The 12,781-nt window shown below is 37.5% G+C and overlaps 1 protein-coding gene across 1 annotated transcript in view; it reads left to right on the forward strand.

The window, feature by feature from the left end:
- Positions 1-1,484: 1,484 nt before the first annotated feature.
- LOC142208903 (serine/threonine-protein kinase SBK2-like) overlaps positions 1,485-12,781 on the forward strand; it is a 29,896-nt gene continuing 18,599 nt past the window's right edge. Inside the window, exons 1-2 of the mRNA XM_075277747.1 lie at positions 1,485-1,598; positions 11,392-11,567. Coding sequence (XP_075133848.1) covers positions 11,402-11,567 — 166 coding nt within the window. The 5' untranslated portion in view covers positions 1,485-1,598; positions 11,392-11,401. The remainder of the gene's footprint in view (positions 1,599-11,391; positions 11,568-12,781) is intronic.

The following is a 12,781-nucleotide window of genomic DNA, read 5'->3' on the forward strand; positions in this document are numbered from 1 at the left end:
CACACTAACATCTCTTTTGCATGTTTTCCTCCGTTCTCTTGTAAGACAGGATTCACACACACAGCATTTTCTCACAAATAATTCCACAAATTTAAAATAATTTTAGAATAAGTTGAATATAATTTTAGAATAAATTTAAAATAATTTTATTTTTTATAAATTTAATTGAATTTTAAAATAAATTTAAAATAATTTTATTTTAAATAAATTTAATAGAATTTTCATTTTAGATAAATTTAAGATAATTTTTTAATACAAATTTTAGCAGAATTTTTGGGGTCTAAAACACTGAGGCCTAATATCACGTAAAGACTATAATAAAATATAAAACCTCCGTGAGCTTTCTTAGCCTTAAGCCAATTATTAAGCGGTATAATGTCAGACTAGGCAATCTCACAATTCCACAAATTTATCAAACAGCATCAGATCTTGAAATCGGGCGCAGTTCGGGTCTACTGTCTAGTCTAACTTTAGACACTATTAGTAAATCTGTCCCAATGTGTTTTGGTTTGAGACTTTTTGTGTAGCATTTATGGTAAAAATTTGGTCTTGACCTCTGCCTAGTGCAGGGTATTGGTTTTCCTTGGAGTATTAGTTTTCTACATTCTTTCGCATTGGGGATCAGAATCGAAGCCGGGGTTGTTAAAAGGTTATTCCGGTAACAAGACGTTACCCCCCTCCTTAATAAGAAATTTGCTGATCATAGGGGTCTAATCTCTAAGACCCCAACCAATCATGCACCTTAGTATCATGGTGGCTTAGTGTTTAACCTTGCAGCTCTAGAGCCCTGGGTTCGAATCCTGCCAAGGACAATATCTATCTGCAAGGAGTTTGTATGTTCCCCCGTGTTTGGTGGGTTTCCTCCCACACTCCAAAGACATACTGATAAGGATATGTAGATTGTGAGCCCTTGCAAATTTAATATTATAGAACATGGTGCGCATTTCCAACCTATCTCCCCAGTTAAGTTGGGATGCAAAACATTACTGGTAGAAGTCCCATTGATCGATATCTTACTAGGGACATGGGGTAACTTCTTCTTACTGGAATAACCCTTCCAATGCCAATGAAATCTAGCATGGTGATAAGAGAATAGTACAATCACCCCCACCCCGATACAGAGTTTAGATGCCCATGACCGATATAATACTCTACAGAAGCATCCCGGACCTGAAGTGCACCTAATTTCTCATATCCTATTGAAGGTGCACTCCAAGGACTCAGGATAAACATCCACCACTTTCAAAGCTAAAAGCTTTGTGTATAAAAATGAAATTCTAAAATTTTGAAAATTATAAAATACAATTTTTTTATAGGACTCTCGAAGGACTAAACATTTTACATTTTTGTCTTCTGATATTGCGGAGATTTTTTTACTTTTCAGAAACTGTCTGTGAACTGGAAGCTAAATAGTTAACATGACATGAAATCAGAACTGAGACACAACATCCTTTCAGCTCCTTGGCAAATGCAGTGGAGTTGGTCAGTACAACTGGCAGGGGACCAGAATGTACGCATAGAAAGATAGATTGAAAGCACTTTCAGTAGCAGACGGCCAGCGGGACAAGTCATACAGAGGCAAGTCATCAGGCGGAAAGGTGAGAAATGTGCAGGTAGCAAATGTCTGGCCATTCTCACGTCTAGTGTCCATGTACTTTAGGTCTAACTTGTGTTTGTGCACTTGGTCAGCATAGTCTCTCACCAGCTCCCGAAACATAGAGGTAATTATACTTGTGATAAGACATAGCACTTTACTAGGTTATCTAGTAACCTCGACTTAAGACAGCTGTTTCGTGTCTTGGATTGTAGTCACTGTGTTATTTCTGGTCCATTTATGAGGTTAATAATGCTTACGAAGTGTTCATTTATAAACAGAAAAAATATTAAAAAATTTGTGTAAATTCAATTTTACAAATTTACATTTTGTACGTTATAGATTGACTAAACTTTATTTTCATTATTTATTTCACTTCTCATATATTTTGTTGCTTTTATACTTCACTCCCTTGTGTGTTTGTGGCTTTATGTGTAGCCAAAATTTACAGAGGCAGCAAGAACATTCTAAAGATGTGCCAGATATATATATATATATATATATATATATATATTTATATATTTAATATTTTATTTATATATATATATATATATATATATATATATATATATATTTAATGATCAATTTAATTTTACACTTTTGTATTAAATATTAAGTTTTTCTCACGATTTTAGAATTCTGACAAATTAATAATATTCCACTACAATTTTTTTTTTCAAATGATTTTCAATCCAATTTGTATTGTGTATAGTAATTGAAATTAGGACAAAGCATATACAATATCGAATAAGAATAATTGGGTAACCAGAAATCTACACCTATAGTAAGTAAGCATTCGGCAATTTTTAATATAATTTGCTATTAAAAATAAATTTTAATTAAATTTAAAAAATTACATAAAAATTTAATTAAATTAAATAAAAAAAATCTGAAAATTTCAACTGTAAATATGAAAAAAAATTGATTTGTTAAATGCGAAATACTGAAAGATTTGGATTTTTTAAAAATAATTTTTATAATAGTGATAAAAACAACCAGAAACTCATTCCTGGCAACGAGGATAACATTGTTGTCAGGCAGGTTTTTGTTCCAGTTGTCGCTGCGTTCCAGTGCTTACATGTTAATGAAATAATACCAGCACATAATGCGAAGAATGACATAATGCTGGAGATGTCAACGGAAAGTGCGCTACGTAATTGCTTAGTATAGTGAAGGATCCTAAGGAGGTTCTTTACAAAGGAAGGGGGAGATTTACTAAGCAAATTGTCCAGTTTCCTTATAGTCCTCATTTCTCAAATATTTTAGGCATTTTTTAGTAGGGATGTAGAATCGGAGTCAGGGTCATGGAGTCGGAGTCAGAGAAAAAGTTACCACTTCGGTATCAAAATAAAATTATTAATTATTTTAAATTTTATCCTACAATTTTTCAGTTTCTTACATATTTACTATGATACAAATTCTATAAAAAAAAATAAATCACAAAATTTTTACTGAATTAGAGCTTTTGTGTGTCTGTGACCAAGGCTGTCAGCCATTTATGAAGGAGTCGGAGGAAGAGCCGATAGATTGTCCGACTGACTCGACAGCCGTACTTTTTAGACTCGTACAAAAAGGATTTGTGGCTTCAAGGGAAAGGGTTTGGCTTAGTGGAAAGTGCGAGTGGTCAACAAATGGATCAAACATGTGTCAACATTTTGGCACATTTTTCTTGTATAAGCTAAGCCAACTATTAGGAGGTGTAATGTTAGACTTAGACAGTCTAATAATGCGAGAGATTTATTATCCGCAGCAGTCACTATGATAAATCTGGCACAATCTGCAGAGCTAGACTGTCTTTGCACTGGGGCAGTAAATCTCATCCAATTTTTTTTCAATCTTTTTATACAACTTTTAGAGGGTTTTTCTATTGAGAAGTCTTTAGGAAACCACTTGCCATACCAAAAGTAGGATGCATTTAAACATGAAAAGGGCCACAAATGCCAAAAACTTAAAAAAAACAAAAAGTTTTTTATGGAAGGAATCTTATATTAAATATCATTTGGTCACAAAAGAAAAAAACTGGAAAAGAAAGACGCTGTGTATAAAATTCTGGGTGGCAAGTTGAGTTAAAAGGGGTTGCTGATAACCTGCTGTACCCATTCTTGCTGTACTTTTTGGGTCTTGCTGATGATGTTGATGTGACATGTGGCCAGCGCAGCCACCATAGATGACCTATCAACACCCCAAAGGTCATTGAATGGTGACAGGTGGATGGATCAGCACTTTTGCTATGATGAGTTATCTATCTACACACCCCATATTATATTTTGGCCATGATTTTTCTGGATTTCTTTAATGTTCATGGAAATTTTTTGCTTCTTCCACTTGGATTAGTGACATTTCAAAAACTAGACAAAAATGTATAAAAAAAAAATTAATACCAATAATTTCCTATTGTAGGATAGTTTCCACCTTCGCCCACACAAACTAAGGAAACCAATTGGCCAATATCTATGCACGTGAAGGGATTGCTTGACGGAGATTAACTTTGCTCACGAAAGCCAAGATCTTTATAGAAAACTTTACAAAAGGAGTTAAACCAAAGGGGCCTGACCACCCATAGGAATGATCTCGTGAGAGTAACTGACCTGCCAAATGCTAATGCTATCAATACCATTAGATGCATTAACACATTGTATAGTAGTTCAGAAGACACACACTATATGTTTGGACCCCTAGAGGAGCTTTTTGAATGTTGTCCCATTCTAGAATAGACATTCATATAGAGTGGTTCTCCCCTTTTTTTTTTCCCATTCTTTGGGTAAGTCTTTCTACAAGATTTTGAGGAGTGTCTTTAAGAACTTTTGCTCATTCACCCAGAAGGTCATTTTAGAGGTCAGATACTGATGTTGGATGAATGAACCTGGATCACCATCTCCATATTAGTTCATCTCAAGATCTTTCACACACACCCCCAATCACGCCTTTATGGGCCTTGCTTTGTGCATTGGGGCACAGTTGGGATATCTCGGATTGAAAAAATTTCAGGAACTGACCTATTCCAATGGTGGGATATCTCGGATTGAAAAAATTTCAGGAACTAACCTGTTCCTGTGGTGGTATGATATTACAGTACCATGGTGGAGATTCATCGAGCTTCAGAGTCAAAAATGTCTGCAAAGGTGACTACCAGTCTAGGTTCTGGATTTTATACACTGGGACAATGGGACTGAATGAAACATCCAAATTCAGTGATTACAAGCTGGGGACCAATATTTTTGTCCATATAGTGTACATAAAATAACGTCTAAATGTTGGTCAAGGCTAGACTTATATTTTGACTTATCTTAACTCCACCTTCAGCTATTACTTAAGTACAGATACCAGAATCTTTCTGACATTCTAGTATAGCCACCTTGACAAAATTGCATCTGGATCTTCCACAAGGCTGATGATAGGACTTCTTTATGTCACAGATGTGGGCACTATACATTTATATTGTGCAGTCTGGCTTCAGCAGAGTTTGGACTGGCATGGCAATGTATTGGATGGCCATAGTATCTGTGGATCAAGTTCTCATCGCCTACAATTTAGACATGAAGAGCCATAAAAATCTTTCCATGAATTATCCATCACAACATCCTGGAACAGAGAGTTAGCATAGTCTTACTGCACTTCAGTACTAGTATAGAGGTAAGACTATGTTCTCATCGTGTCCATCTATGCCATCAGCTTCATAAGACGCAGCGAAAGATGGTTAATCCGACCTCATTCCATATGTAACCACCATCCTCTTTTAAATTTCCCAAGATTTTTCACAAGTCCTTTCTGAAACCTTATGTTACTTTAGCCTGTCCTCACAAGCCTCTACCTCCTCCTGTTTTGGTAGAAGGTCATCCAGAGTTTGAAACAGAAGAAAACTCTTCAAAGGTCAAAAACTACCTACGGAATTGAGAGTATGGACCCTACAGGGCATGAATACAATGGAATAAAATGGAATAGAAATGAAATATTACTTTTTTGTACAAAAAAAAAAACATTATAAATTTAAGATGTAGGGAGCAGAGGTCCCTATCATAATATACCATGTTAGAAAAAAACATCTACTTGATGCTTCAGCAATGTTCTAAAGATGGTTTGTCTGGGAAATCAAGACAAGACAAACATATAAGGAGGAGCTGTTGGAGAGGCAAGCGGCCAGACTAGGTCCTCTTTACATTACTATCTGGGACCAATTTTAATGGCGTACCTTTATTTCTTGACCTTCACTTCTTGACTTTTGGATTCCAATCTGGTTTTAACCTGAAACTGAACTAGTTCTTTATCTGTTTTGCTTTGCCCTTGACTATTGTAAGATTTTGGCTGAGTTGTATGCCTTACCTAATCTTCATCTATGATTCCATATTTTGATCAGATACTACCTAACAATGAGCAATTGTCCTAATATTAATGCAAGTTTCAATGGGTAATCCCTTGTTTTATATGTTTTGGCATTTATTTATTTTTTTTATCATGGGAAGCCCTTTTAATTTCAACATATGGGTGACTAATAGCCTGAAAATATCAGCAGGCACAAAGTCAGATGAGCTATGACCCAAAAATAGTGTTATGTGTCCCCAAACACTAGTAGAAAGCCTTGATGGTGGGAAAGTTAAGTTATGCATGTGAAGAAGTGTAGGTGTACCAAAATTTCTGTTTAACACACAAAAAAACCTCCAATATCCTTGTTAATGATGAGTTCCTGGGGATATTTAGTTAAGTTATAGCATGTGGTGGCTGACCTTATGGTTCAAGGCTGGTTCCAAGCCCGGGTCAGAACCTGCACCCAACCCTCAAGTCACTCCTCCTCCATCCTCTCCAGTTTTATGGGGTTGGCTTTTCTATTAAAATGATCTAGTATGCCAGCTCCCAAGGTACAGATGATACCAGGGTACATGGAATTGGAAGGAGGAGGCAAAGCAGCTTTGGTGTTCACTGCTGATAATAATCACCCAGAGTTGGGACCAGCCCAAAATCTCTGGCACATAAAGAACCCCAGTAGGAAGCAACTGTTGACACACTCCCTAAATAACCCCTTTAAGGCCGGGTTCACACGGAGTATTCTGGCTCGTCATTTGGTACGTAGACGCCGCGGGAGGATTTGCGGGCCGTATACGCTCCCATTGTTTTCAAATGCAAAATAGCGCCGTGTGTACGGTACCGGCTCCCATTGAAAACAATGGGAGCGTATACAGCCCGCAAATCCTCCCGCGGCATCTACGTACCAAATGACGAGCCAGAATACTCTGTGTGAACCCGGCCTAAGAATTAAAATTCTGGTCAGGTTTGAATTTTTTTTGAGTTTTGGTAGGTTCTTTTTAACAATACAGAGATAAGGACTCTAAATCCTTTGAGACTTGCTAGACTGGAGTCTAGAGTCTAAGGAGTCCCCTAGTTTTCATCCTTAACCCTGCAAGAAGGTATAGACTTGGCTGCAGTCACAGAATAGGCATGGATTGGCTATAGTAGGGTTGATGGAATAGTGTTGAGGCTAGGTGGGCCTTTTAAGAAAATTGGTCCATGACCATCACATTAAAATAATGGACTACTTTAATATGATCAAACAACAGAGTGTGAGTTTTAGTGGCTATCTAATCTTTAGAGTGATCTTATTCAGGTCTTGGTAGTCAATACATGGTCTAAGGTATCCATCAAGAACCTGTAAGATGATGAGGACTTCCAGATGAAACCTATCTATAGATTTTCTTTAATATAAGAGGCCACCACCTCAGTCTCAGGCAGACACAGGTGATAGTCTCTAGCCATTAGAAGATCATGATCTTAAAGGAGACCTTAAAAGAGAAGAATGACATAACCATAGAACCACTGTACAGAACGTGTCTCTGCCTTTTGCTTCCTGAATGTATCTGTGAAGTCCCAACATGGTGGTGGAATCTCAGTTGGAATGAGAACAGACTTGAGTCTAAACAACTCTAGAAGGCCATGCTGAAAACAAAAGAGGTCCTAGTGGACAATATGACCGACCGGTTTATCGAGGTGGAGCTATGTCTAAGCATACTCAAAGTATCGAGATCCAAAAATATATTCATATCATTGTGTTGCTTATCTCTCTTCTTGAGTCCAAAGCTTCAACTCGTTTCATAAATCATTAATAAAAATATCTTGAAACCTATTTGGGTGTTTTGCAGTTTTTGAAGAGAATGGACCAATATGGATGACAATAATATCTATAATTGAACCCATTTTTCATTTTTACCTTTGTATTGTTTACTCTCCGCCTTCCAAAAACCATAACTTTCTTATTTTTCAGTTCGTAGAGTCGTACGATGGCCTATTTTTTGTAGTTTCAATAGTTTTTATTGAAGTTTTCGCAGTGAAGTAACATCATGATGAATAATAGACACCAATAAAGCATAGAGAAACATAATAATGAAACAAATTTTTTCCTTGTTGAAAGCAAATTCAATTTCAGTTAGGCAGCAAATAAGAATAGATGTTTCAGCGGCTTCATAAAAAGAAAAGTAGAGCGTCGAAATGTTCAATAATAGAAAAAGAAAAATAATCTAACAAAATACATAGATTTAACATGGCTGACATCGGTTCACTGATACCGAGGTGTGGATTGTGTATTGGTTCATAGTGTAGGTGGCTCGGACTATCGAGCAAAATTATGGGGATAATGTCATTCCTTAAGGAGAGACCACCTTTTCAGGTGTGTGGAGACTTATACAGCTATACAGCCATAGTTGCTCCACTGCAAGGGAACATGGGAAGAATATGCAAATCTGTCTCCCAAGATGTAAACAGGGAGACAGTGCCTCTGTTATGCTGCCCTCTAGTCGGGCATGATCTTCAGGGTGCTTCCCATAGAGGGCAACATAACAGAGGCACTGTCTCCCTGTTTACATCTTGGGAGACAGATTTGCATATTCTTCCCATATTGAGCAAAAGACACTTTTGCACAACATAACCAAAGATATAGAATATACACTTCTTCCTGAAGCCTAAGGCCCCACGTAGCGAGCTGGAGCTGAAAAACATGGCGGTAAAACCATCCTGGCCTAAAGGGGTTTTCTCATCTCAAGATTTCAGTTGCCCTCCAGTCTCCGCACCCTCCACTTCCTGGTTCATTCCAGCACAGAGCTTATACTTGTAAGCAGCACACTTATCTCTGGATTTACATACAGAGATAACAGAAGCTGTTCAAGAAACCTATCTAGCATATAGGAGGCCGAGAACCGGAACCGAGTCATCAATCTGACCAGAGAGCAGGTCTCTAACCTAGGCAACCGGCTGTAAACACTGAGGAGAGAGATTTAGCTGTATCTGACAAATGGAGCATGATAGATAAAGCAGTGTATTGGGTAAAACACCAATTAGCTTTGGCTACCAGTGTGAATATCATCCTTCAGATGGGAATGCTCGTGTAAATTAAACTAAGTACTACCGAAAATAGAACCGTTAAAAACTACCGAGTGTATTTATATTCCAATTAAAATATTGACTCTGTGTGTATGGAGCTCAATATTACTTGGCTAATACTTGCCACTAAATTTAGCATCATTGTTTATTGCTAAAGATTGGAATTGTGACAGTTTTTTGTAGAACTGAATAATATATATAACGTATTGGTATAAATATACCCCAGTTCAGACGAGATGTTCATCAAGTAGAAAGGTGCTGTAAGATTCACTAGTGCCAAACTCCCACAACCCTCTAAATAGGAACAAGGGTGTGGATAGATTAGCGCTATCAATTCAGTATGTGCCATCTATGCGCAACATAGCCACTCTTCCTATATAAGATAAGATGAGATAAGATAAGATAAGATAATTCTTTAATAGTCCCACTGTGGGGAAATTTCAGTATGTTACAGCAGCATAGTAATACAGATACAGGATAATACACAGTAATATAATACAGACGTAGACACACATATGCTGAGAAGAGAAGATATACTAGGAGTCCATAGCAGCTAAGGAACAGAAGAAGAAAGAAGGAAGACTTCATAATCATTAGTTCTCTGTGCGGAGTGATATTTGCTTGGTCTGATGTAGATTATACAGCCTGGTCGCGGTTGGGAGGAAGGACCTCTGATAGCTCCTTCTCACACTTGGGGTGAAGCTGTTGGTCATTGACAGTATTGCCCAATGCCATCACGGTTTCATACATGGCATGGGAGTTATTCTCCAGCATGGAGCTCACCACGGACAGTATCCTTCTGTCACCCACCACCTGTACTGGGTCCCGGGGGCTTCCAAGGACAGAGCAGGACGATGTACTGGATACTGGAAAAAAAAACTCTGAATGGGTCGAATTAGAAAACAACAACAATTTTTTTACGGGTTTACTTTTTACGTAGCTCACTGTGCACTAAAAATGAAAAGTTGCCTATACCCTGCAGGTTGGCATTACCAAATTCGTATTTTTTTTTAAATTATGTTTTAATTTAAATTTTAAAAATGTAAAAATTAATGAGTTATCGTGACAGGCAAGTTGCAGATTTACCATTTTGGGGAATGTGATGTTTTGATAATTTTTGATTTTTTAAACTTTTTAATTTTTTAAATTTTTTTTTGCTTTTATTTTTTGGAGCCCCTTCAAGAACATGTTTAAAAACCTGGCACCCACTATACTTGAGTCAGACTTTGGGAAGGGGTTAATAAAACAAGCTATGCATTGAGAGACCAGGCCGCTCTCCTCTTCAGGCTCATTAGCTACAAAGCCCTTCAGGGTGGTTGAACATTTCTGCAAAGTAGAGTGGGCCAAAATTCCAACACAGCTGCATGAAAGAGTGATCTCCATATATTACGAGGATTTGATTTCGCTGCTACTGCGAATGGTAGCACAACCAAGTCTTAAGATTAGGGGACAATTACTTTTTCAGATGGATGATATCCATGTTGGGTATATTTATAGAATAAAACGTTTATTCACAAAAAGTTTTACAACTTTACGTTGTTAGTTTTGTCTTATTTTAGATCTAAACTGCATAAATTTTGTAAATGATTCCTCAAGGTTATTCCTACGCTGAAATTTTCAGATATAGAATTGATATTTGATAACTTATTAATTGACTATTTTTAAAAATTTAAGTTTGCAATTTATCATTTTTTTTTAAATTCTTATAAATTTGGCACAAATTCCAACCAAAAAAATTTCAGCAAAATTAGCTTAAAAAAAAAAAAATCTCCCCGAATGTGTGTCTCGAGTCAAAGTCCACATTCACATGAACGTGGTACAAATGGACATTTTTCACGGCCATTTTAAACCCAAGGGGTGCCCGTTTTCATGGATACCTCAAACCCTTCAGTCTATTGAAGAATTTGTGAAAATGAGCAAAAACATGGCATGAACTATTTTTTGACGGTTTATTGAATTGTAGATAAAATCTCTACAGCAATGTGTAACATGATAGGAACAAGAAATAAATATATAAGACAATGTTTATTGGTAAACAGTAGGGTCGAGCCGAGCTTAAGATTTCAGGATCGATTTTAAAATCCAATTTCCAATCATATTCCAGCCGATCCCGATTGTGAAATTTGCTTGATCGCCGATCGGGATCAAATCTTTCCCGATCCCTCAACCCTAATTGTATATTATATATACAGTAGGGTTGAGCCGATCTTGAGATTTCAGAATTGATTTTAGAATCCGGTTTCCGATCATTTTCTAACCGATCGCGATTGTGAAATTTGCTCGATCGCCGATCGGGATCCCATCGCTCAACCCTAGTAAACAGGGTCCGTGATCGGTTGGGACCATGCATTATTTTTTAGGCGAAAAGAAAGTCTATTTGTCAGGGATGTGAATGATATATTCTAAGGATTAACATGTGGTTTACTTTTCTTCAGGTCTAGAGACATGGAACCAAACAATGGCGCGGTTGCAGGGAGCATGCTGGAGGAGATGATGGAAATCACTGGTCAGAACCTCATTTCAATAGAAGTAGATGACCACTACAAAGTCATAAAACAACTGGGAAAAGGGAAATATGGGCAAGTGACTTTGGTTATCCATCGACAAAAAGGTAAAAAGTCAACAAAAAATTGGAGCCTATTTAATATAATATATACAATTGTGCATTACAGCGTAAATTGTATCGATCCATCTCTAGAAAAACATCAAACTTGTTTTAAAGAAGTTTGTAGTGAAATCTATGGAAATATTGAACCAAAGTTTACAGGCCCTGGAAGTGGGAAACAATCCCTCAGGTCTCTACTGGGACATTGTATGTTATGTACAGAGAGTACAAGCTGCAACAAGTCTTTCACATGGGCCACCAATGGCAGCAGTTCCAGAAATTTACGAGATGAGATGAATAAACTGTCCAGAATATAAATATCCGTTTTCCTAGTTCTCCACCCAGCAGTTGTCGTTTTCTTCTGTGCAATGCTGCTTGGGGACATTCTGTACAGCATCTACATATGTAACATGGTTGTTGACTTAAGGTTTTTCTGCCTACTAGCCAAACTTGGGCTGGGTCTGTTCACTTAGTCAGTGGTTTGAGATGCATATCCAATATAGGCCCCAGCATCTACATCCACTCAAGGGCTGAGATATTATAACGAACACTGTCTTTGTTCAGGTGCCTGTGACTGTGTTTGCATCTAGGCCCTATGGTCTCTTATCCCACTCCCAGTATCTTTACCTGTTTTCTGCTGATTTTGGGATGTCTCTCCTAGTATTACACTGCTTCATGTTGACTAATGCTGAACCCTCTTGGTTTTGACTTTGACCATTGTACTACTCTCTATGCTTGTCATAGGTTTTCAGGTTGGGTCTTTAGCCTGCAAGTGCACCTGTTATCTAACACATTGTTCTGAGGCTGCAACCTGGTTCCCAAATAACCGAGTTCATCCTGCCTTGCATCAGGCTGTGGTGAATACCTTACTTTTAGAGATGAGCGAACACTATCCGAAACTGCCGTTTCGAATCGCATGCACCCATAGGAATGAATGGACACAGCCGAGGTTTAAGTGGCTGGCCACGGGCAAAGTCGGCGTGCCGGCCGCTTCCATTCATTCCTATGGGAGCGTGCTATTCGAAACGGCAGTTTCGGATCATGTTCCCTCATCTCTACTTACTATAGCTTTAGACTCTACAAAATGGATCAGTGCTTCTTTTACTTGCTCTTCTGCAGACTGTTGATCTTATCAGTTTGGGTATTAGGAAAATGCTTAAAATTTCTTAAAATTCCATTACCTTTTAAGAATTGCTTAAGCAGAAATTCCATAACAACCA

This window comes from Leptodactylus fuscus, chromosome 6 (genome assembly GCF_031893055.1).
Source record: "Leptodactylus fuscus isolate aLepFus1 chromosome 6, aLepFus1.hap2, whole genome shotgun sequence".
NCBI classification, from domain to species: domain Eukaryota; kingdom Metazoa; phylum Chordata; class Amphibia; order Anura; family Leptodactylidae; genus Leptodactylus; species Leptodactylus fuscus.